The sequence below is a fragment of the Chiloscyllium punctatum genome, chromosome 15 (assembly GCF_047496795.1).
Source record: "Chiloscyllium punctatum isolate Juve2018m chromosome 15, sChiPun1.3, whole genome shotgun sequence".
Lineage (NCBI taxonomy): Eukaryota > Metazoa > Chordata > Chondrichthyes > Orectolobiformes > Hemiscylliidae > Chiloscyllium > Chiloscyllium punctatum.
The window spans coordinates 38,647,962-38,672,226 of NC_092753.1; the positions used below are offsets into that span (position 1 = coordinate 38,647,962).

Genomic DNA, 24,265 nt, shown 5'->3' on the forward strand with positions numbered 1-24,265 from the left:
GTTGTGCTGAGCTGCACAGTTTACATAGGGGTTGTTTCATTTGAATAAACAGTTCATTTCAATTTGACATAAGTTAATTTTGTCCATGTAGAAAGGGATTAATGGCATTTATTGTGCTGATGCTCTGTTCCTGTAATGTAGTGCCCGATAGCTTTATCTTTACTTAATAGATGGTTTTTTTTTTGCAGATCTGTTCAAGCAAGTGGCGAGTCCCACTGGATTCTGTGATCAGCGCAGGCTAGGGCTTCTATTGCATGATGCAATTCAGATTCCACGCCAGCTGGGGGAGGTTGCATCATTTGGAGGCAGTAATATTGAACCCAGCGTTCGAAGCTGCTTCCAGTTTGTAAGTATATATTGCTTTAGTCAAGAATATGTTTCCAGCAGTGAACTGAAAATATTGAAATCTAATGCATAAGTTACACTGTGCAGTATTGGCTCAGTGTTTAGCACTGGTGCCTCACAGTGCCATGGGAACCTGGTTTCAATTCCAGCCTCAGGCGACCAACTGTGTGGAGTTTGTACATTCTCCTTGTGTCTGTGTGGGTTTCCTTCGGGTGCTCCAGTTACCTCCTGCAGTCCCAAAGATGTAGAGGCTAGGTTAAACAGCCATGCTAAATTGCCCATAGTGTCCAGGGATCTGCAGGCTAGGTGAGTTAGCCAAAGGAAATGCAGGGTTACAGAGATAGGGGAAGTGGATTGGGTCTGGGTGTCGACCGATGGGCCACAGGCCAGCTTCCACACTGTAGTGATTCTGTGAAGTCACTCAGCTCGACTGGTTCTATGATCCATGTGAAGTTCCCCTCACTCTACTTCATGGCAAAGTTACCAAAACATCTCATAGCTCAGTAAGCCTGCAGAAAACAGCCCAAAGGTATTATGGGGTTTCAGAAGTGGAAGGCAGATTTACCCTTTTCAACCTCAAGGTAGCTGTATCAGTCAGATAACTAATCACAATAACAAGCCATCTGGCTGCTGCTTGTTTCATGAGTTCACCTCATCTGTCCAATACCAAAGATGCTTTTAAAAGATGTCTGCTGCCTGGCTTCTTAAAGTACTTAACAAACACTTGCACAATGAATAAAAACACACAGTGCCAAGTGCACCCAGCAGGTCTGTAAGCATCTGTACAGATAACACAGGTGTTTTGAGTAAGGATCATTCTTCAAAGCAGAAATGTAAAGGGAACACATAAAAAGGAATATGCTATTGAGTGCACATTTTTGAGGTCTCATAACATTCCTCAAAGTTTCCTTATCATTTGAATCTCTTGTATAATACTTGATGTAAACCCCTAACTTCTGTCGAGGAACTAAGTTCTGAACTTGACACTGGAGATGAGATGTGGCAGATTTGTGATGAACCAACTTGTTTGAAGTCAAATAAAAGCCGTGACATGTTTATTTACTCTCAAAAATTGAATGTTTCTGTTGTGTAATGCCAAATTATGCTGCTGATTCTGATTTTACTAGTAACATTTTCAAAACAAGTATAAACTCTTGTCACATTTTTTTGTAAAAGAAGCAAAGGTCTGGGTTTTTAAATACATAAACAGAATCAGTGGCAATAATTTCCAATTTTACATGGCCCTGATTGTCTAGTTTCTGATATTGGTGGTGGTGTAAGGAAGGAAGTTATTTCACCAAATGCTGCAAAGCATGTTGTGATATCCAGTGATCATAAAAAGTGCAATACGAATTCAAGTCTTCCTTTAAAATTCAGTGTGAATCCAAATATTTTCACAAAATTATTGGAAGTGCTGCAGTGGGTAATTAAAAAAAGTTGTATTAGTCCCTGCCATGCATTCTCACATCGTGAAAATAATTTGATTCAAGTCTGCTTCCTAACCAACAACTGTTGCACCCAAACTATACAGAACCAGATTTAGCTTAAGCAGAAGATCAGCCGGTTTGAGTTCAGGTGATGCTTTTTCTGTTAGCCATTTGAGAAAAACTAGTACATGCATCAAATTTAAGTCCAGCAAGATCACCTTCAATGAACAGAATTCAGATGTTGCAGTGTACTTCAGTTTACTTTTCCCAGGTCTTAGTCTTCTTGAAGGACAACTTTTTCGTTCTCTCGCTGTCTCATTTATCTCTAGACTACGAAAGAGTAATAAAGACTAATGCTCATGTATTTGACTTTGAGTGTAAATGTTGACATCCAATCACTCTGTGTTCTTTAGTCAGCAATTTTGTAAACACTAGACCAGTTGGCACTGTTCACGATACGTACACATTGTCAAGTGGGACCCTTTAGGAGCAATAAATGACATTGGTGGCTATTGCCTGCCATAGTAACAGATGTTCGTTTATTTAGCAGTGAGACCTTCTCATGATAGTGCAAATGTCTGCTGTCTGAAGAGTCCATTCTTAACAAAAGCACTCAGACTGCCATTTATCCTTGACACATTCTGTTCCAAATGACCTAACAATGCCTTCCACCATAAATGTCAGCAAAAGAATGATTAGCACTCTTAAAGGTCTTTTCTATGAGCCCAATATCCTTAAGGATTACAGCTTGCAACTTCCTTCACTCAACAAAGTGTATGACAAGAGTAGGGAGTGTTCCCAAAGTTGTAAAACTGTAGATCATTGCTCTTTTGAATATTACTTTGCCTCACAGCACAATGAAGCAATTCCTCACTTAAATTGTTACTTTAAATGAAACAGTGATAATTTAAACAGATTTTCCTATTACATTCAATGTAAAAGCTGGAAGTTAGGTTCTGCAGGTTAAGATAACTTTAAAAACCTAAAATAAAAATATTAACTCTTCCAACTTAATAGCCGAAAGTGAGAACTGCAGCTGCTGAAGATCAGAGACAAGATTAGAGTGGTGGTGGAAAAGCCCAGCAGGTCAGGCAACATCCGAGGAGCAGGAAAATCGACGTTCATCAGGAAGGACTCCTGCCCGAAACGTCGATTTTCCTGCTCGTCGGATGCTGCCTCACCTGCTGTGCTTTTCCAGCACCACTCTAGTCTTGTCTCTTTCAACTTAATCCCCACTCTCATTTCTCGCTCTTGCCACTCCTTCGATTCTTCGTCTCTCCCACTCATTGCTTCTCCCTTTCCCCTCTGATTCTCCATTGATCATGTTCCCCAATGCTCCCAGTTGCTACTTCCCTCTCCTAAACCCTTCCTGTGAACAAGGGCTTGGGAGATCAGTGGTGAGAAGCAGGATGTAGCCACGAGAATGAGATCAGCTTTGAGTTGGAAAGATGATCTGAAAGTTTAGAGAGGTGACAAACAGGAGGGGTTGACCAGTAGGAGGGTTGACAGCCACTGGGAAGTTCAGAACGAGACAACTTCAAAGTAGCACCAATGAGGTCACCTGACCCTATATCATGCTCAATGCAAAAATGTGCTAAAATGAAGCTCCCAATCCTAAATGCAAATTCTTCATTAACTAACATATGCTAAGTCAAAATGATTTAACATGATTTAAAACTGGATTCAAAAAGTGTGGATGTATTGTACTACGTACTACCATTGACAGCTTTGTGAGTAATAATAGACCGTATGCACCTCGATTGAACTGCTAGTCTCGCAACAAAGGTTGAAGCAGAAAAATAATAGCTTCAAGAGCCCTGTCTGTAATGGGGAAAAATTTCTGGAAGGTGTGCGTGTGCAGATAACAAATGAGGCAGTGGTTAGACAGACTGGGACTCTTTTTTTTTTTCCCTGGAGAATCGGACACTGAGGGGTGACCTTAGAGAGGGTTACAAAAATCATGAAGGGCATATTTAGAGTGAACAGCCAAGGTCTTTTTCCAAGGGTGGAGAAGTCCAAAAGTAGAGGGCATAGGCTTGAGGTGAGAGGGGGAAGATTTAAAAGAGACCTGAGGGGCAACTTTTTAATGCAGAGGGTGGTATGTGTACAGAACGAGCTGTCAGAGGAAGTGGTAGAGATGAGGACAATTACAACATTTGAAGTACATTCAGACAGGCACTTGAATAGAAAAAAAGATTTAGAGGAAATATGGACCAAATGCTGGCAAATATGACTGGTTCAGCTTGGAAACCTAGCCGGCAGGGACAAGTTGGATCAAAAGGTCTGCTTCTGATGCTATGACTTTGTATTTGAATGGTTTGCTGATTCAACAAGAAACTGAGTGCATACATTATTTCATTAAAATATTAGATGTCCCTTCTAGTAATTTTAGTTTTTAATTATAGGAAATAAAAATTGTCTTATAATACTTTCACACTGTAAAACTATCCTGCTGCAGTATCTGAGCCCGTGGTTTTGATAGACGAGGATTAGACAGATTACAGCACTTACTCTGAGGTCCAAACTGTGCAGCAATATGTAAGCTTCTTACTACATGCTTTAAGAAATGTAAAATAAAATTACACTGAAATCCTCTCAGATATAAAATGCATTTAGCATGAAATTGTGTTCACTGACCAAGTGCATTCATTAATTCCAAATCCCTGTGGCTGTTAATATGAAAAGCTGCAGGCACAAATGCATGCATGCAGTTTTTTTTTGAAAAAAGAACATTCAAGAGGCGTTTCAAGTTGATTTGTTGTTTGGACAAAGAAACAAGCTATATCTTTGGACAGGTGTTGCATCCATAGTAACCCAATTAATATTCTGTCAGCTGCCACAGTCAGTGTATTGGCAAATTTTTCCAACTTCTTCCATTCCACATGGTAACAAAGGTTTTGATCTTCGTGAACCATTTGGGATTGTAAGAGGATCAGAAGTAAGCCATTCAGTCTTTCAAACCTGTTCTATATGTGGAACTGCATTGTGAAGCCTCAGGGTCATGTTCAGAATTGAAATCAATACTTCCAATCCTCTTCCAATCTTAAAAGTCCACAAAATTCAAATAGGAAGAATAGGAAGAGATTAGTGAAAATATCACTCAAGCAACTGATTTGCTATTCACTTGTGACCTTATCTACGCTGTAGTATTACCACAATGACTTGAAGTATTCCAGGCACTGTTTGAAAGCTTCAAATTTTGAAAGTGTGCTTTCTCATTTATTTTCCAGTAACTTTGATAGCACTTATCCATCCCTAACAGATACACAAATGACTAAAAATAATTAGTAAAGCCATGAAAAATCTGTTATCCTTTGATCGAACATGTCATATTTTTCAAATAGTTCTGTTCTCAGTTCACGTTTCCAGCATATGTATTCTTTTCATCAAGATTGGATCTCAACCTGATTTATTTTGTGCTCATTAACATGTCTTGAAATCCAACCTTACTATAGTTAAAATTGGATAACTTAGCACAGACCAGCACCAAGTCACTGCTGCTCTCCGTAATTTACTGAAACAGCAGGAGTAATTTTGACTTTCGTGCAGTTGTGTAAAACAACAAATCAGCAGCCTGTTTTAGAGATTTTCCCAATTTTTACTTCTTTACTTCAACTTTAATGAAAATAAAGGTCGGGGGAGATATAAAACGGACAACCAAGTCACTGTTGCTTATTTTACGCTGTTAAAGTCAAAATTGTCCATTTGTGTAATTTGTTTATTAACCTGAATGTTTGCAATAAAACTTGGTGAGTAGAAATTTGTTATTGTGTAGGCATAAAACTGGTGGAATATGTCCAGTTGCCTGTTAGTCACAATGCATGATTTTCAGTTCCATTGCAATCCATCGAATGAAACAGCAAGCTCTCCACATAGTGGGTGACCAATACAACACAGTCCTCTTTGCACCATTTCGCAAATCAAGTTTGTAGCCCAAAGTGTAGATTCAAATTTATACGTTGCAATTTGAAAAGCTTTCTTTTAAGATCACAGTGCAGTCTGAAGTGTGTTTGTTTTTTTTTTCAGTGATTTCCAGTATACTACATGTGAGATCTAAAGATGTGAATGTTAGGTGAATTGGGCATACAAAATTGCTCATCGTGCTAAACTTCTTCAGCGAGAGAGTGGTGAATCTATGGAATTCAGTGCCACAGAAGGATGTGGAGGCCAGGTCATTGAGTATATTTAAGATAGAGATAGGTTCTTGAGTATCAAGGGTTATGGGGAGAAAGTGGGAGAATGGGGTTGAGAAACTTATAATTGAGTCTTCTCCACCATTCAATGGGCTGATTTCTGTTCCTATGTCATGTGGTCTTGTGGTCGTCATGTCCACAAATCCATAGGTTAGGTAGATTAGCCATAGGAAATGCAGGCTTACAGGGATAGGATAGGGGCTGCGTCTGGTAGGATGATCTGAGGAGGGATAGTGTGAAGTTGATGGGCTGCATGGACTGCATTCATACTGTAGGGATTTGATGAAATCTCCAGTGAAGGGTGCGTAATGATTCGTGTTGTTAATGCTTGAATTGGCAAGGCTTCAGAATATTGCATAAAAGTAAGGTTAGGTTTTTTGTTTGGCGCGAAAATACAACAGATATGACCACCTTCAGGTCCTCTAATCTCCATAAGTAAGCAATGTGTTCGAGATACATGGTTTTGCTTTGCTGTTTAACAGGTATAGCTGGGCACTTGGGATTGGTGCAAGTATTTTTAATTTTCTTTCAGCAGGAAGTTGGTGCGAAGTTCTGCTAAGGAAAATCAATAGAACCTGTCCATTTGGTCCATATTCTCAGCAGCCATGAAGATCACATTCATGCTCTGAATAACTGCCTTTGGTATCGACTACAGAGTTACCTTCAACTTTACTCTATTTCCAGTGTAATTTATAAAGAAAGGCAAACAAGCTGTTAACTATTTGTTTTGAAATAGAAACCACTTACTTGTTCCTCAGCTTTATCTTTTTATGACTCAAGAATACACGAATGGCCGTTAACCAGAAGGCTGCTGGTTCAAGGTCACCCGGGAATGAATTTCTCATCGTTTAAGGGCAGCACAGTGGTTGGCTAGTTTCCCAGGTTTGATTCTAACCTCAGGCAACTGTTTGTGTGGAGTTTTCATATTCTCCCCTTGTCTATGTGGGTTTCTGCGGAGTGCTCTGGTTTCCTCCCACAGTCCAAAGATGCGCGGGTGAGGTGAATTTAGCCATTGTTAAAGCAGGGTTTTGGCGAGAGGCGGTCAGTCGGTCTGGGGTTGGAAGCTGTTTGGAGGGTCAGTGCAAACTTGATGGGCCAAACAGCCTCTACCTGTAGAGATTCTGTGACAATATACAAAGCTTTGAGCCAACACTGGCTTAATTTTCCAAACCAAATACACAGCGCTCACTGTTCGAATTTCTCCTCCTTTCCACACTTAAGGCCAACAACAAGCCGGAGATTGAGGCAGCTTTGTTCTTAGATTGGATGAGGCTGGAGCCGCAGTCCATGGTATGGATGCCAGTACTTCACAGAGTAGCAGCAGCAGAGACTGCTAAACACCAAGCCAAGTGCAATATCTGCAAGGAATGTCCTATCATTGGATTCAGGTACACACATGTCGTCTAGTATTACAGCCTAACTGAAATCGTATGAAAGTTGATCTTTCGAGCATTACTGCCCAATAATGTTTTGTTCATTTTTTTTTTGTTCGATTCTAAAAAATTCATATCTTTTAATTTGCAGGTGGGAAGGACATTATTTTATCCATGTAAAATTAGGGGGATTTTTATTTCTTCAGTTCATTTCAAAACTATTGTAGAAATAATAACAAAATAGTCTGAGATATCCTGCCCATTTATGTGGTTTGAAGAACTTGGACAGTGGAGGTTCCAATGCTATGCTGCAGTCCCTGCACCCACCACCAGAAGTGCCATTGGAAATACAATGCACCTGCCAAATACAGATTAATTTGAAATAATGAGAGGAAAATGACAATAGAAATGTGGCTGTTGGATATGCATTTTTGTTGTAAATTAAGGACAATGTAATCCTGTATTTGAAAATGAGCCTAGGAAATGAACCGGTGTTGTTGCGCACAAAACAATGGTTTCGTAGAAGTTGCAGAAATTTGGGGACTTCTTTGTCGCAACCTCTATGCAATCACTCTTAACCCTTATTCACAGTTCTAGTAGCTGAAATTTTACTTTACAAACAAACTTGTGCTGTCATTGTAACCTTTTTTAAACAGCTATGTGTTCTCCACACAATTAAGATGTTCATTGAAGCAACCTAAGGTTATATCTCTGGTTCTTGAACTTTGGGGGAACCAGACTTTGTGATCAGACAAATGTCCATTCAGTCTCCCAGAGAGGAGAGGATATAATCACAGAAAAACATTTTTCAGAAAGCGCGAGAGGTCTTGCAAGCCATGAATGGAAAAATATTGTTTACAATAGCCAAATTCTGACTTGGACTTTCACTTTGATACTTCAGTGTTGAAGTTCCCAGATACCCTCTTAGGACAATATAGGCACTTGAAGTCAAGTTGTTTGATAACAAAATTGCTCCAATGTGATTCCTATGCACTAATATGGAAGTCAATTTATCAGTCACTGAAAATGCAGACGTTGTTGATTATTGATAGTTTCATGCTGTTCAATTTTTGATGTGTTAAAAGGAAGTCAATGGATTGCATTAGATGATGCAACAAAGTAATGTCTCACTCCAGGTTGAGGTCATTAAACATTGCAGTCTCTCTCTCTCTCTCTCTCTCTGTCTCTCTGTCTCTCTCTCCTTCCTCTCTCTCTCTCTCTCTCTCTCTCTCTCTCTCTCTCTCTCTCTCTCTCTCTCTCTCTCTCTCTCTCTCTCTCTCTCTCTCTCTCCCTTCCTTCCTTCCTTCCTTCCTTCCTTCCTTCCTTCCTTCCTTCCTTCCTTCCTTCCTTCCTTCCTTCCTTCCTTCCTTCCTTCCTTCCTTCCTTCCTTCCTTCCTTCCTTCCTTCCTTCCTTCCTTCCTTCCTTCCTTCCTTCCCTCCTTCCCTCCTTCCCTCCTTCCCTCCTTCCTTCCTTCCTTCTTTCCTCCCTTCCTCCCTCCCTCTCTCTCTTCCTTCCTTCCTTCCTTCCTTCCTTCCTTCCTCTCTCTCTCTCTCTCTCTCTCTCTCTCTCTCTCTCTCTCTCTCTCTCTTCCCCCCCCTCTCTCTCTCTCTCTCTCTCTCTCTCTCTTCCTTCTCTCTCTCTTTTCCACCCCCCTCTCTTCCCCCCCCTCTCTCCCCCCCCTCTCTTTCCCCCCCCTCTCTTTCCCCCCCCTCTCTTTCCCCCCCCTCTCTTTCCCCCCCCTCTCTTTCCCCCCCCTCTCTTTCCCCCCCCTCTCTTTCCCCCCCTCTCTTTCCCCCCCCTCTCTTTCCCCCCCCTCTCTTTCCCCCCCCTCTCTTTCCCCCCCCTCTCTTTCCCCCCCCTCTCTTTCCCCCCCCCTCTCTTCCCCCCCCCTCTCTTCCCCCCCCCTCTCTTCCCCCCCCCCTCTCTTCCCCCCCCCTCTCTTCCCCCCCCTCTCTTCCCCCCCCTCTCTTCCCCCCCCCCTCTTCCCCCCCCCCTCTTCCCCCCCCCTCTCTTCCCCCCCCCTCTCTTCCCCCCCCCTCTCTTCCCCCCCCTCTCTTCCCCCCCCCCCTCTTCCCCCCCCCCTCTCTTCCCCCCCCCTCTCTTCCTCCCCCCCCTCTCTTCCTCCCCCCCCCCTCTCTTCCTCCCCCCCCCTCTCTTCCTCTCCCCCCCCTCTCTTCCTCTCCCCCCCCTCTCTTCCTCTCCCCCCCCTCTCTTCCTCTCCCCCCCTCTCTTCCTCTCCCCCCCTCTCTTCCCCCCCCCCTCTTCCCCCCCCCCTCTTCCCCCCCCCCCTCTTCCCCCCCCTCTCTTCCCCCCCCCTCTCTTCCCCCCCCCTCTCTTCCCCCCCTCTCTTCCCCCCCCCCTCTTCCCCCCCCCCTCTTCCTCCCCCCCTCTCTTCCTCCCCCCCCTCTCTTCCTCCCCCCCCCTCTCTTCCTCCCCCCCCCTCTCTTCCTCTCCCCCCCCTCTCTTCCTCTCCCCCCCCTCTCTTCCTCTCCCCCCCCTCTCTTCCTCTCCCCCCCTCTCTTCCTCTCCCCCCTCTCTTCCTCCCCCCCCCTCTCTTCCTCCCCCCCCTCTCTTCCTCCCCCCCCTCTCTTCCTCCCCCCCCTCTCTTCTCCCCCCCCTCTTCTTCCCCCCCCCTCTTCTTCCCCCCCCCTCTTCTTCCCCCCCCCTCTTCTTCCCCCCCCCTCTTCTTCCCCCCCCCTCTTCTTCCCCCCCCCTCTTCTTCCCCCCCCCTCTTCTTCCCCCCCCCTCTTCTTCCCCCCCCCTCTTCTTCCCCCCCCCTCTTCTTCCCCCCCCCTCTTCTTCCCCCCCCCTCTTCTTGTCCCCCCCCCTCTTGCCCCCCCCCTCTTGTCCCCCCCCCTCTCTTGTCCCCCCCCTCTTCTGCCCCCCCCCCTCTTCTGCCCCCGCCCCCCTCTCTTCTCCCCCCTCCTTCCTCTCCCCCTCTCCCTCTCCCTCTCATTTGTCATCTCCAAACATAAGCCCTGCTGAGTTCTGCCATTTACAAATTCGGAGCCACCTTAAAACAAAAGTCCTGGAATGAAGTCCCATACAATGCTAAATCATTGCCTTCAGCAAATTTCTTCTTTCACTCACCAGTGAATTTCATTACTATTCTTTAATTCTTTATTTTTCATTTTTTAATCAAAATCTGCAAGTTCCCTGACTCCGTTGGGAGATAACCATCAAAAGTAATCCAGCAGTTTACAACTCACGATTACCACTTGGAAAAGGCAGCAATGTATGGTAACTGATGCCTTGGTAGTGTTTATTAAACTTTGACAACAGTTTTTTATCAATTTAAAAAGTACAGACTGTAGATTGAAAATTTAAAAGTAGGCTCAAACGTGAAAGGGAAGACCAGGAGGTCGAGAGTGAACTGTAGGAATCTAGGTGCTAAATAATGATGATCTTCGTGTTACACTGAGAACTTTTGCAGAAAACGAGGTCTGCTGCTGTTTACAGGGTTTTTGTTTGTTTGGAAAGTAGAAGGATTTCCTTTCACTTGATTGAACCATGAGTATGTACAGTATAACTGCAAGCTATTCATTTCAAAAACTCCCCAGTGGATCAGTGATAAACATAGTATTCGATGAAACTGGTTGATGGTATGATTTACAATTCGATCTGGATTAACTGATGTTATCCAGAATGGTTTAAGTGGCGTTCAGCAGCTCTGATCTATGCAAGGTAAATTCAGAGAGATGAGACTCCCAGCCCTTTGTTCTGGGCTGGTTATGTTGCATTCGTGAGACACAAGGACTCTGGTTTGACCCAGCTTTATGTACTTTTTCAATACAGGTACCGAAGTTTAAAGCACTTTAATTATGATGTTTGTCAAAGCTGCTTTTTCTCTGGTCGTACGGCAAAAGGACATAAAATGCATTACCCAATGGTGGAATACTGCACACCGGTAAGTTACGAAAAATAAGTTAAAAGCAAAGTCATTAAAAGGAGACACCTGCATGTGTCTTTCACTTTGTTTTATATCCTTTTGGGTGTATCCTTTTTAACTAAACAACTCAGCCTAAACTTTTGGTTTTTCAGTTGTATGTAAATGACCTGGTTGAGGGAACCAATTCCAAGTTTACTGATGACACAAAACTAAGAGGGTTTACAAGGAGCAGGATAGGAGGTTTCATGGTGATTTAGACAAGTTGAGTGAGCAAGCAAATACCTGGCAGATGCAACCCAATGTGGCTAAATATGAAGTTGCACATTTTGGTGTGAAAAATAGAAAGGAAAAGTATTATTCAAATGGTGATAAATTGGGAACAGTGGATGTCGAAAGGGATCTAGGTGTCCTTGTAAACCAGTCAATGAAATTAGGTAGGTAGGTATAGGAAACAGTTATGAGGTAAATGGAATATTGCCCTTCATTGCAAGAATAATGGCGTTCAGAAGTTGTAATGTCTTACTACAATTGTTAAGGACTTTGATGAAACAAAACCTGAAATATTATGTGCAGTTTTGGTCTCCTTACCACATAAAGGATGAACTTTCCAAAAAAGAGTGAAGCAGACGTTCACTAAGTTGATGGATGGACTGTCCCTGTGAGGAGAGATTGAATGACTGGACCTGCATATGCTAATTTAGAAGAATGGGAAGGGATTTGATTTAAAGAAATGAAATTCTAACAGGGCTGGATATACTCTATGCAGGGTGGATGTTTCCCATGGTTGGGGAATCTAGAACCAGGAGTCACAATCTCAGAATATGGTGTAGGACATTTAGAACTAAAATGAGGAAAGATTTCTTCACTCAGAGTAGTGAATCTGTGAAATCCTCTAACTCATAAGGTAAGAGAGGCCAGGTTACTGAACATATTCAAGAAAGATTTTTATTTAGATTTTAAGACATTAAATAGGTGTGGGGAGAAAGAAGTGATTATGTTGAATGATGATCAGGTCCATAGCAGAGAATATTCCAAGTTTCTGTGTTTCAAGAACATCAAGAAGCATGTTCTTGAAGCATGTTTCAGTTAGGGCTAAGGGTGAGGTACTGATCAGATAGTGCACAACAATGACTGCACTTCAAAAGAGTTTTGTACCTTAGAAAGACTTTGAGATCTTTTGAGGTATTGAACGTTGCAAAACTATTGAAGTCCATCTTTCTTTCCCTTTTACCCAAGCAGAAATGCAATGGAGTGAATTTTGATTTCAATTGTCATAACATTCAGTAAAGATCTAGAATAAGCCTCTGGTGTGCAATCACCCATTGTACACTAACTCAGATCAGCAGCATTACCTACAATGGTTTGTGTTTTGTTGGGGGATGGTGGAGGGTGTCACTGGGGAAGGGGGATGCTGAGCAGTGGATGGAGAATTGAGAAAGTCAGAGGAAGGTTTTGGATCAAAAACCATGTGATGATGTTGGCCTGAAATATAAATGCAAGTTCAGGTTTCCTGTTTGAGAGCTCTCAGCTGCTCCTCCCTCTTCCTCCTTCGTACTAAGTTTTTTTTCTCACTTGTTGAAGAGGTTCATCCTAGAAAATGCTGTGCGTGTATTTGGGGAAATTTACACAGAAAAATACAATGGCAGTAAATCCCATTTACTGCCATTAACCATGCAACAAATTATTGTGTTGCTAACTTATCATTTACAGCTTTTTTTTTCTAAAAACTATTCAGTACTGCTTTACTGCACTGACCAAAATCCAATTATTTTTCAGTCTGTTTTAATCACATTCTCACTGCACATGGAAAATGAACTGTGAAACCATGTATTTGATCCAATCTGGAAATCCAGAATTTCCATTATGCTTATTGGGAATTGACTGCCTGAGCACAGTATACCTTTAAACAAAGCAATACACTGTGCAGGCAGTTGTTCCAAAAATTGCTTTGTTTAATTTTGTTTTTTGTGTTAACGTTTTAAAAAAAAGACAAGGGATACTTCAGAAGGTAAAAGATCTAACTGTGCTTGATCAATACTCTTTTAAAGGTTTTAACACCAACAGCCACTCATTCATCTTCATGGTACAATTTGACTAATTCAAACACAGTTCCTTGTTTATTTTACATAGCTTACATAAATTGATGTAGCAGTAAAAGAGTAAACAGCTTTGAAAATTGAAAATGCCCCTTAATGGAAAATCTTAAATTTTAGTGTGTGACGATTAATTGTGTTTGTGAGTCCTGACAAACTACCTTCATTCTGATATCAGTTGCCCTTTTTTAATTACGGTGCCATTTCCAGTAGCAGCTGTTATATTCCTGTGTAATAACTTGCAGTCTTAACTGTTGCCAGCTGTTCTGAGTAGGGGAACAGCTGATGTGCTATTATGTTGAGGTGCTCCTGTGGCATAGTGATAGTGTCCCTACCTTTGAACTCAGAGTCCCACCTGCTCCAGAGCTGCATAATAACATTTCTGAACAGGCTGTTTGGAAGAAATTTGGAAAGTATCATTTCCTACCTCGGAGTCCACAGTTCAAGGCCTAGCTATCCCACATCTTTGCACAGGTGGATGAGAAAATGTCCATGCTATCATACTTAAGATTTTATCAATCTGGTCATAGACATTGTTTAACATGTGGTTCTAGGGCATTTGTATGATGGACATCCTGATACCTGGAAGAGACCCAAGTTCTTAATCACTTATTTGAATGCACTGGACTGGGATGCATTCTGTGTCTTATTTTACCAATTTCTGGATGCAAGGTCCTGAATCTGAACTGAATTGGCAGCACGACCATTCATCTACAGGTCCTCATTGTTTTAAATGTGCTTAGTGATATCTGAAAATCAAGCTGAACAAATTTAAATATGCAACTATTTCAAAATCCATCTGCAAAATCTCTGCTGTGCAAACTTAAGTAGTTTATTCCAGTTGTGCAGCATTTTAAACATCTGTACTTAAAAAGTCTTCGAGATAGAGTCAAAGAGATGTACAGCATGGAAACAGACCCCTCGGTCCAACCCGTCCATGCCGACCAGATATCCCAACCTAATCTCGTCCCACTTGCCAGCACCTGGCCCATATTCCTCCAAACCCTTCCTATTCATGTACCCATCCAAATGCCTCTTAAATGTTGCAATTGTACCAGCCTCCACCACATCCTCTGGCAGCTCATTCCATCAACGTACCACCCTCTGCATGAAAACGTTGCCCCTTAGGTCTCTTTTAGATCTTTCCCCTCTGACCCTAAACCTATACCCTCTAGTTCTGGACTCCCCCACCCCAGGGAAAAGACTTTGTCTATTTATCCTATCCATGCCCCTCATAATTTTGTAAACCCCTCACCCCTCAGCCTCTGATGCTCGGGGGAAAACAGCCCCAGCCTGTTCAGCCTCTCCCTATAGCTCAAATCCTCCAACCCTGGCAACATTCTTGTAAATCTTTTCTGACCCCTTTCAAGTTTCACAACATCTTTCCGATAGGAAGGAGACGAGAATTGCATGCAGTATTCCAACAGTGGCCTAACCAGTGTCCTGTACAGCTGCAACATGTCCTCCCAACTCCTGTACTCAATACTCTGACCAATAAAGGAAAGCATACCAAACGCCGCCTTCACTATCTGTGACTCCACTTTCAAGGAGCTACGAACCTGCACTCCAAGGTCTCTTTGTTCAGCAACATGGCTGAAGAAATCTCAGGGATTTCCTTCTACTTGTCCCTGGTTATGGTCTTCCTAAATCTCAATCATACTGCCACCTCCTCTCTGATATACTCTTTCGTAACACTGCAACGCAGCTCTAAACCTGTCCATGCCTGCACTCTTCTACCCCCAACCCCCAAACTCTCTCTCTTTTCCCATTTCTGGCCATACCTCAAGTCACTGGTTGGTTGGGTTTAACAACATGGGGGAATGGTAACAATACTGTGCTGCAAAATTTAGAAGGCCTGTTTGACCTGGGGTTTTCATACCATCTTCAGAAGGTTTCACACCAATCTTGGAAACTACAAACCTAAGCACACTAGCCTGGATGAAACTACTTGTTGCAGGTTGAATCCACTCTGAGGTCATGCATTTTACACCCCAGTACAAATTCCTCAGAGAAACGAGTCCACATGACCAGAACCAATTTGGCAAAACTAATCCGAAGTATTCAGGGGAAAACGATATAGCTTTGTGCTGGTGGCAGGCAGATAAAACCCCTGTGCAAGGATATAGCTGACATCACAACTATCAAGAGCTCAGGTTAGTTACACCCCCATTAAGTTTTATTGTCAAGCAACTCCATACTACAGTAGACTACAGACTAATGTTCCCTTTTGTCTAATTTTGTTGCTCATTCAAAATTGCTCAACAAAGTGCAAACCGCAAATGGTGATATCCACCAGAAGGATTAATGCAAACATAACTAACTGTTACCATTTCCTCAGACAACTTCAGGAGAAGATGTCCGGGATTTCGCCAAGGTATTGAAGAACAAGTTCCGTACAAAGAGATACTTTGCAAAGCATCCCCGGATGGGATATCTGCCAGTTCAGACAGTTCTGGAGGGGGATAACTTAGAAACGTAAGTGTCATGTTGACAGTCTTATTTCCATAGTGCTTCAGTGTGATTTCTGACCTCAATTGCACTATAAAAATATCATTTGATGGGAAATTACTATGCCTCCCCTTTTTATTTTTACTTTAATACGTTGCTGCGTGAATTTATGTTTTAGTTGAAGCAAATTACTATTGAAGATTTCTAAGGTGAAATAATCTGAAAGCATTCCAGATATGTAGAGTTGCATTCCCAGAAGTTTTGGATTAGAATGATTGTCGAAATCTGGACAAGTTAAATTTTGACCACATTTGGATTCCTTTTTTACTGTCCCAAATGCAAAGGAAAGCATGTCCCCACTGAGCCCATCGTTTGTTTTTTTTTTCGCTAAAAGATAATGGTTCGAACCTGTCAATGTCTGAAACTGTGAACCCTAGAGTTAAGTCTGTGTTTTTACGTCCAGTACGCTGTGGATGTCCTGACACATGCATGCGTTGAAATTATCCAGGAAGTTAAAACTTCAATGAGCTAATTTGCATTGTCCATACTGTTAGTGAATATCTACAACCTTGAGCTTAGTGCCAGAGACTGTTGTGAGATTGGCTGGATGCTCATCCTGAACGTAAACTGCACAGTTAAATCACTGTCATGACTCTGATCAACCAACAGAACTGAACTAAGCATTGCAGACCTTCTGAAGCCAACACTTTTTAAATTGTGTGTTCGCCCAAGCACTTTTAACCTGCCTAACTCACTCATTAGGCCCAACTTCCCACACCAGACTTAGACAAAGACATTCAGGACTGGGATGAGAAAGAATTTATTGTGAACCTGTGGAATTGTCTCCCACAGAAAGCTGTGGGGCTAGGTCATTAGATATATTCAAGAGGGAGCTGGCGTGGCACTTGCAGCTAAAGGGATCAGAGGGTATGGAGAGAAGGTTGGGTGGGGGATACTGAGATTACATGATCGGCCATAATCAAATTGAATGGTGGTGCAGGCTCAGAAGGCCGAATAGCGTACTCCTGCAGCTATTCTCTGTTTCTAATTAACATTACAGCCACTCTCCATTCCTATCCCAATCCAATTGCCATCATACTTGATTACCATCTCTAACTTGACCATGTCCCTCAGACGTGATTACCACCCAAGCCAACAAAACAGTCAATCCACCGAATCCAGCTCCCCCACACCCCCCGAACCAATTAGCCCTCTCATCCTAGCATCACTTATGTCAGCAGCTGAGAAAGAGTGTGCCGCTAGATGTTTAAAATAATTTCCCATTATCAGGAAATTACATTCATTTTTCATAGTGTATAAGTTGATAATTTTGGATAACTAAGGGATCAATAATGTATAATTGGGTTCCAATATTTGTGCACACTGATGTCAAATTGGGATGTTGGTAAATATACTGTGACAGTTAAGTATGTATTGATAAATTGTTAATGAAAAATATTTCCAGGATCTGAAATAGACAGGGTAGTGTAACGTCTGTAATGGATTTAAGAAGATAAATACTGTAGTTGCAATTATGCAAGTCCTTTCTTGCCACTCTGTGGGGGAGCAGAAATGACTATAAGCTGGACTTGCCCGTGTTGAGTTTTTCCTCTTTGGCCATCAGAAACAGCAACACGCTACTTTCAACATTTAGAACTTAAAATAATAAATATGAAACAGCCATCATTAAGTAAATATTGCCTTAATTATTGCATTGAAATTTACTTTGTTTTATCATTATAAATATTATTGAAAGACCACAACATGTAGCATCTTTTTTAAAGCTTCGATACACTACGATGATTTTAGATTTGTGAAGTGCCAGTGGAATGTAACAGTGAATGTTCGTTGTTCTGAAATTTGAACGTTCAAGATTCCCAGGTTTGGGTGATATTCAAAATCATTGGCTTTCTTCACATCTGTTTCTTGTGACATTTTATTTACTATACTCATGTGGCTTAACCCATAAGCCTGCAGCTCCTGGGTCCTTTTGTTTTCATAGGTATACTTCAATAGTTTCCAAAATTTAGTTTTTGGATGTTTTAATTTCTGCTGTTGATTCAGATACATCAGATTTTCAGAAGGATCATCATAGTGACTGAACAAGGGGTAGTGACAAATGCACTGTGGATATCTCTTTGACCTCATACCAAAACAAAATTCAAAGTTTAGCAACGTGCACAACAATAACTAGTACTTATATTAATGAGATGCTCCTTATGTAGAATGACCAACCTGTGAGCTTAATAACAGAGAGAAAACCTCCCACAGGAGATAGACGATTAAGGAAATCACAATTAGCATTACGAGGGGTTTTTCAAAGAAGGCAAAGAAATGCCAAGCTGAAGAAATTTTGGCACAAATTCAGAAAATACCTGGAGAGGAACGACCCAAGTATGAACAGGATACCCAATATGTTCTGCAAGGTTTCATTAGTTTCAAGTTGTTATAAACTTCATGTCTAACCTTTGTTCATTTACATTGAAAATTAGTTCTCTCTCATTCTTGGATCAATCAATCGTCAAACCTGCAGCTATCTAACACAATTAATTGAACAAAATGTATAAAGGAAAAGATGGATGTAAATTGTTGCACTACTATATTTAACTGCCTCATCTCATTACAACACGGACTGCAGAAATTTGATCGCAAATTAACTGAGCTGTAAGGTCAAAGGACTCGCACGACCTGTTCACTCTCTGGCCTGTATAAGGAGTAAGCTGACCAGACGTGGAAGGTTGGTCACTTGAGGTTATTATTTATTGGCCCTGTGTTAAGGATTGATGGCAAAACCTGGAATCCTAAATCCTATCCAGTCACTTGCAGCAACCCTGTGTATTTGTTATAGCAAGATGACATTGGGATTGGAGCCTCTCATTATCTTATTGCTTGCTGAAGCTCATTGCCTCAGCTTCCACATGATGAATGTTCACTTGAAACAGCAACTACAGCAGAGAAGTAGCAGCACTGGACTGGGGTGATGGGCTGACAAATAAATGGGTGATTCCGAGTTGAAAGAATATGGAGGCCACCTGCACATCAAGAACTCCTGAGCCTGTCTTGTCAGTGCTTGCAGACAAGTTTATTGTTTGTTGACTTGCCAAGTAAAAAAGTCAAAGCTGAAACTCCAGCTCTGCAAGCTGAAGGCTTCGTTCCATGACCAGGTGTGATCTTTGGATCCCCTGGGGGAATTTTCCTAATTGTGCAGAGTAAAGGTAATGAGAGAAGGCCGATAATTACTCTGGGCAATATAAACAAATGAACAGTATGCAGTTGTGTGGCATTCCCCTGTCCGCTTTTATAAAGTAGAGATTAGCTGATTTATTTTAACATCTCCACTTAAAGCTGCAGAGAGAGAGGAATGTTATGCAAATATTGAAATGTTCAGAATGTAAAATAGTCAGCAATCATTTTCAACTTTAACCTTAAATAGTCAGTGCCATTAATTACTGACCACTGCTGTAAGAAAATAATTCTCTTGATAGGTTGTCGACCCCTTCATTATAAAATATAAAGCAAGACAAGAAGTAGTTGAAACAGGATGGTTGTCAATGGACCTAAAACCTGCACTATCTCTAATTCCGCTCTAACCATCTTTTTCTGTAAAATTATTAAATTCCTTGTCTGCATTAGCATGCATTAGCTCTGCCATGTATTTCCTTTGCATTGCTTTTATGGATACAGAATAAAATTTGGAGCAGCATATTTCTCTTTCACTGTACCCAGGGGATTGGGAGCAGATAGGTAGCAAATGATGCAGTATTTTGCAATGCTATTGTCATCTGCAGAATGTAAATGTCAGTGATACTGCTGGGATTATTACAAAGGCTCTGGAATGGATTTTGTGAGACATATTGTGCATACTTTTGAAATTGGGCTCTGTAGATTACTAAAGAAAGATGCAGCAATTTTAACCCTTATGTGCAGAGGTAATTTCCCAAATAATGCCTGTTGGATTATACAAGTGTCTGAACGACTTTGTGCTGCTGTTTTCTTTCACAAGTTAGTACTTGTTAGTAATATCCAGAGCACATTATTTAAACAAAGGACATAGTTAACTATCCAAGATAACTTTTTTATGCAAGGTGGAAGAAAGGCCACACATCCAATGACCTACTCATTCCTGATTTATTTGCTGTTACGATTGATTTTATTTTAGAAGTGTATTTTTCTTTCATGGAAAATTATCCAGATATAGTTAACCATGTAATATTGATGGCATTACACACGCATTCATGATCACTGGCCTGTAAGGTACTTGAGCTTCAATTGTAGTGTTATGTTCTCCAACACTATTGTAAATATTAGTTATGTTTTATGCACACTGAATGTGTAAAGTGGGCAACAGTTCAGGTGTTCTCATTGGTAAAGGAGTGTCAATAATTTTAATTGCTCCATCTTTACACAATCATCTCGCAAGCACTCTGAGGGTGTCTTCATAAACCTCGAAAAAAAACTGAATTAAAAAACAAAATAAGTCCTGCTTGCCTCGGTTTATTTTAACAAAAATATGGATTCTAAGGTTTTAAACATCACGCAACAATTTCATTCTTTGAGTTGTATTTACCATTGGATTTATTTCTGTAGGTTTCTAATTAGCTTATTACACTGAAATATTTCTCAAGAGTCGGTGGAAAACTACATAAACATATTATGGCATTAAGGCATAAAGACAAAAATTGCTATATACTCTGTCCCTGTTCTGTCATGTTAATCTCTATAGTCTTCAACTAGAAGAAAGTAAAATCCCCCAAGGGATTTCACACCTGCTAGCTTTCTGGTGACTCCTACTAGAAAGCACACACCTGTGGATGTTAAGCGAGGACAGAGCAGATTGAGCTGTGATACCTTCCTTGATAAATAGCCTGCCAGCACTCATTATCTGGTTTGTCACATGAAGGATGATTACTTTAGCAAGGTAATGTAGAACTGCTGCTGTCCGTGGAATGGAACCTGAACAGAAGTCATTGCTTTTAAGTATGGCAAGGAGGAAATTGTTCAGAGGAGGGCAGTATGATAGAGTTGCTGTCAGTTTTGCACACATCTTAAACTTATTAATTTTAACAGCATCGTTGCAGGATATATTTCTCAATAGTTTAATTTTTGTGTGTGACTATTTCAGAGCAATTGCATGATATCTTTGCACATACATTGCATATTATTTCTTCATATTGCTCCCATGGTCATTCACATAGCAGTTTTGTTTTTTCTGCTGCTTTCTTCCCTCCTTATTTTGTGCATTTCTCTTGGTTTTCAACTGCTACTTCATCTCCATATTTTTGTCTTGCAGTCCTGTTACTCTGATCAACTTCTGGCCAGTAGATTATGAGTGAGTACTTCTGCTGATGTACACATCTGCATCTTGGTTTATTTATTTATTTTGAAAATATATACAAATGATTGCAGCCAGTTTTTAAAAAATATTTTGGATCCCAAGAACAATGGTTTGCTTGACTTTATTTGTTTGCATTTGCATAGAGTTGCATTTTAGACACAGTTATTGTAATATTCTGAAACCTTTCAAAAGGTAAGATGTTACAAATGCCAAATACAATATATGTTGTTCCTTAAAATAACTTCCATTCTGAGAATTAGGTGGTGCATTCATTTAGACACTTTTATCTCAAATATTTAACCACTCCGTTTAGAATGGTGGTAATCAATTCTCCTTTGTCTGGGGCTACATTGGTTCTGCATGAAAAGGCTTTAGTTACCTCAGACCAGTTCCTGGTGAAGGTCTCAGGGCTCAAAATTGTCCTAAATTCAACCTTAATTTCCTCAGCACTAACTAAAACAGAAATTGCTGGGAAACCTCTGCAGGTCTAGTAGCATTTGTGAAGAGAATTCAGAGCTAATGTTTCGAGTCCAGCGACCATTCTTCAAAACTAATTTCCCTAAATTGAAAATTTCAGTCAGTGAGGCTACAAAATGGCTTGTGTGGAGAAACAAAGAAAATCATAAAACTACGATAATTAAGACCATTTGGTTAGGACTGAGACACATTCCGGTGGAAATTTATTCTAGTTGGCAGCACAACATTGTTATCATTTTTGGCTGCCTTTTTATATGCTTTATTGAATATCCAAACCCATAGGTTACATCTATGAAACAGAGTATCAGCTGATGCAACACCATGCATTTCACACATTTGTCTATTCCAACTTATTACTTCATTGTTTGTACAGAATATAAGAATCTGTGCTTGATTATTAGCATTGACTGGTTTTTGGAGATCGTCAACTCCCTGTCAGGGCGCAAAGTTTCACATTATAATTTCCTACACAATGCTGATTCTTAAAACAAAAACATTAATTTCCTCATGGCTTCTCCCTCTTTGCTGTGTGAATTTCACTGGACTCCCTTTTACATTGGTAAAATGAGCTTCTTCTGGAGCTGCGCTAACAATTACATTGAGATGAGTTCCCAGCAATAGTTCAAAATTGCATGACTATATCCCCTGGTTAAAATGCTAGTATGAAAATGAAATACTGATGACCTTGTGTCTACTTTAATTAACCACAAATGGTTATCCACCTTTAACAGATAAGTAGTAAAAAGATTGTTAGTTGAAATTCCATATTTTATGCTCTTAAATATATGGTAATACTCAAGCAATGAAAATGATGCATGATAAAATAAATTGAGCAGTCACTGTCTCTTGAAAGATTTTCTTCCACTGGAGAATAAATTAATGGATAACAGGCATGTAAATAAGAGCTTTCATACACCCTAAAGTTGTTGTTTATGACTTAAAACATTCTCAACTTTGAATATTCATTGTCTTGTACCAGTAATGCGCTGTGCCCAGATGGTAGCTCATCTACATGCATACAAACTATTACATGCCCTCAGCACGTCTTATCAAGAATCATTTAAAGCTGCATCACAGAAGGAGACCATTGGGTCCATTAAGTCTGCAACAGTTTTTTCAAAGAATTACTTCCATTCCCCTACTCTTGCCATTAGCCCTGTTTTTTTTTATTCTTAATATGAAAGCAAATTGGATAAATACTTATCTGTCAGAAATGATGGTGGAAAAAAGATTACATCATAATTTTAAGAAATATGTCGGAGTGGGCTTGGGGGTGGGGGTGGGGAGGGCGGCGGTGTGGAGCGTGACAAGAACATTGCAAATACATTTAGGACAAAATGGAATGGGAAAGGAATGGAAGTAATTGGGTAACTCCTTTCAAAAACTCTCACAGATACAAGCGGCTGAATGTACGATTCTGTGATTGAATGATTCTGCTCCCAACAGAATGCAAATTATATTCTAATATTTTATTGAACAGTGAATGAGTTACGTTTTTGGTGAAGCAGCCCTCCTTCTGTCCTACCTGGATCCATGTTTCGAATGTGACTCTATTGAGTCGACTGCAGCACTTTCCATACCTACCTGACAACATGTTTAAGGCACTGCCTAATACTAAACTTACTGTGGTGTTATTTACTCAAGCTGATCGAGGGAGAGCAAGTGGTGGGAGTAAGATAGATAAGTAGTATACCAAAATTTATTTTACAGTACTGAATTAAAAAAAAATTCCCAGACCGTTAATGGCTCAGCGCTTTGATTTTGAAGTATGGGGCATACACTCCAACCTGCCTGTTTCAGTTTTGATTTCATATCTCTAAAATAAAACTTGAATCATTGTAAGTTTTAATCTTCAATGATCTGTTAGAAATGGACATGTTCCTTAGACATCACAAGCTTTCCGGTTGGAATCCCTTGACATTTATCAGTCAATTACAGTAATAGAAATGTTCCTATGGCCAGTCTACTGTCTTCAGTCAAACATGCTGATCAAATTTGGCACTAGTTCAGGTGCGTAGAAAGAATCAAGTTGCACTGTTATTTGGTTTTCAGAAACATCACCAATAGACATACATATTAAAAATATAAAAGAGTATGACAAATGCTTAAGGTCACACATGCAAAAGTTATATGTAATGTAAATAAACAAAACCGATCTTGTGCATTCACAACATGCCTGCCATTTGGATATTGCGCAATTGTCTATCATGGTTAACTAACCAAATGGAGATTGATGTCATAATGGGATTGGCAATTGTCATTATTTACTGGATTGCAACACAGAAAGGTTCGTCTTGTGTTCCAGACATTTAGATATGCAAGTGGCCTTGTTAAATTGTTATCCGTGGCAGATGATAAATTTGGCAGTCAAATTATTTATTATTTTGTACATTGTTGCACTTCTTTTAACAGCAGATTTTTTTTCAATTACAGACCTGCCTCATCCCCTCAGTTGTCACATGATGATACTCATTCACGAATTGAACATTATGCTAGCAGGTAAGAGACACAATTGTGAAGCTCCGTTCAATTGTATTCATAGTCATACTACATGGAAACAGACCCTTTGGTCCAACTCATCTGTGCTGACCAGACATCTCAATGTGACCTAGTCCCATTTGCCAGCTTTTGGTCCATATCCCTCTAAACCCTTCCTATTCATATACCCATCCAGATGACTCTTA

The 24,265-nt window shown here is 40.7% G+C and overlaps 1 protein-coding gene across 18 annotated transcripts in view; it reads left to right on the forward strand.

Annotated features, from left to right (window-relative positions):
* dmd (dystrophin) overlaps nucleotides 1–24,265 on the forward strand; it is a 1,983,813-nt gene that overhangs the window by 1,888,471 nt on the left and 71,077 nt on the right. For 15 of the 18 annotated variants that reach the window (XM_072585000.1, XM_072584994.1, XM_072584995.1 and 12 more), the window contains 6 exons: nucleotides 189–346; nucleotides 7,187–7,353; nucleotides 11,135–11,246; nucleotides 15,660–15,796; nucleotides 21,060–21,098; nucleotides 24,015–24,080. In XM_072585000.1, coding sequence (XP_072441101.1) covers nucleotides 189–346; nucleotides 7,187–7,353; nucleotides 11,135–11,246; nucleotides 15,660–15,796; nucleotides 21,060–21,098; nucleotides 24,015–24,080 — 679 coding nt within the window. The remainder of the gene's footprint in view (nucleotides 1–188; nucleotides 347–7,186; nucleotides 7,354–11,134; nucleotides 11,247–15,659; nucleotides 15,797–21,059; nucleotides 21,099–24,014; nucleotides 24,081–24,265) is intronic. The other 3 variants (XM_072584999.1, XM_072585002.1, XM_072585011.1) reach the window with 1 other exon arrangement.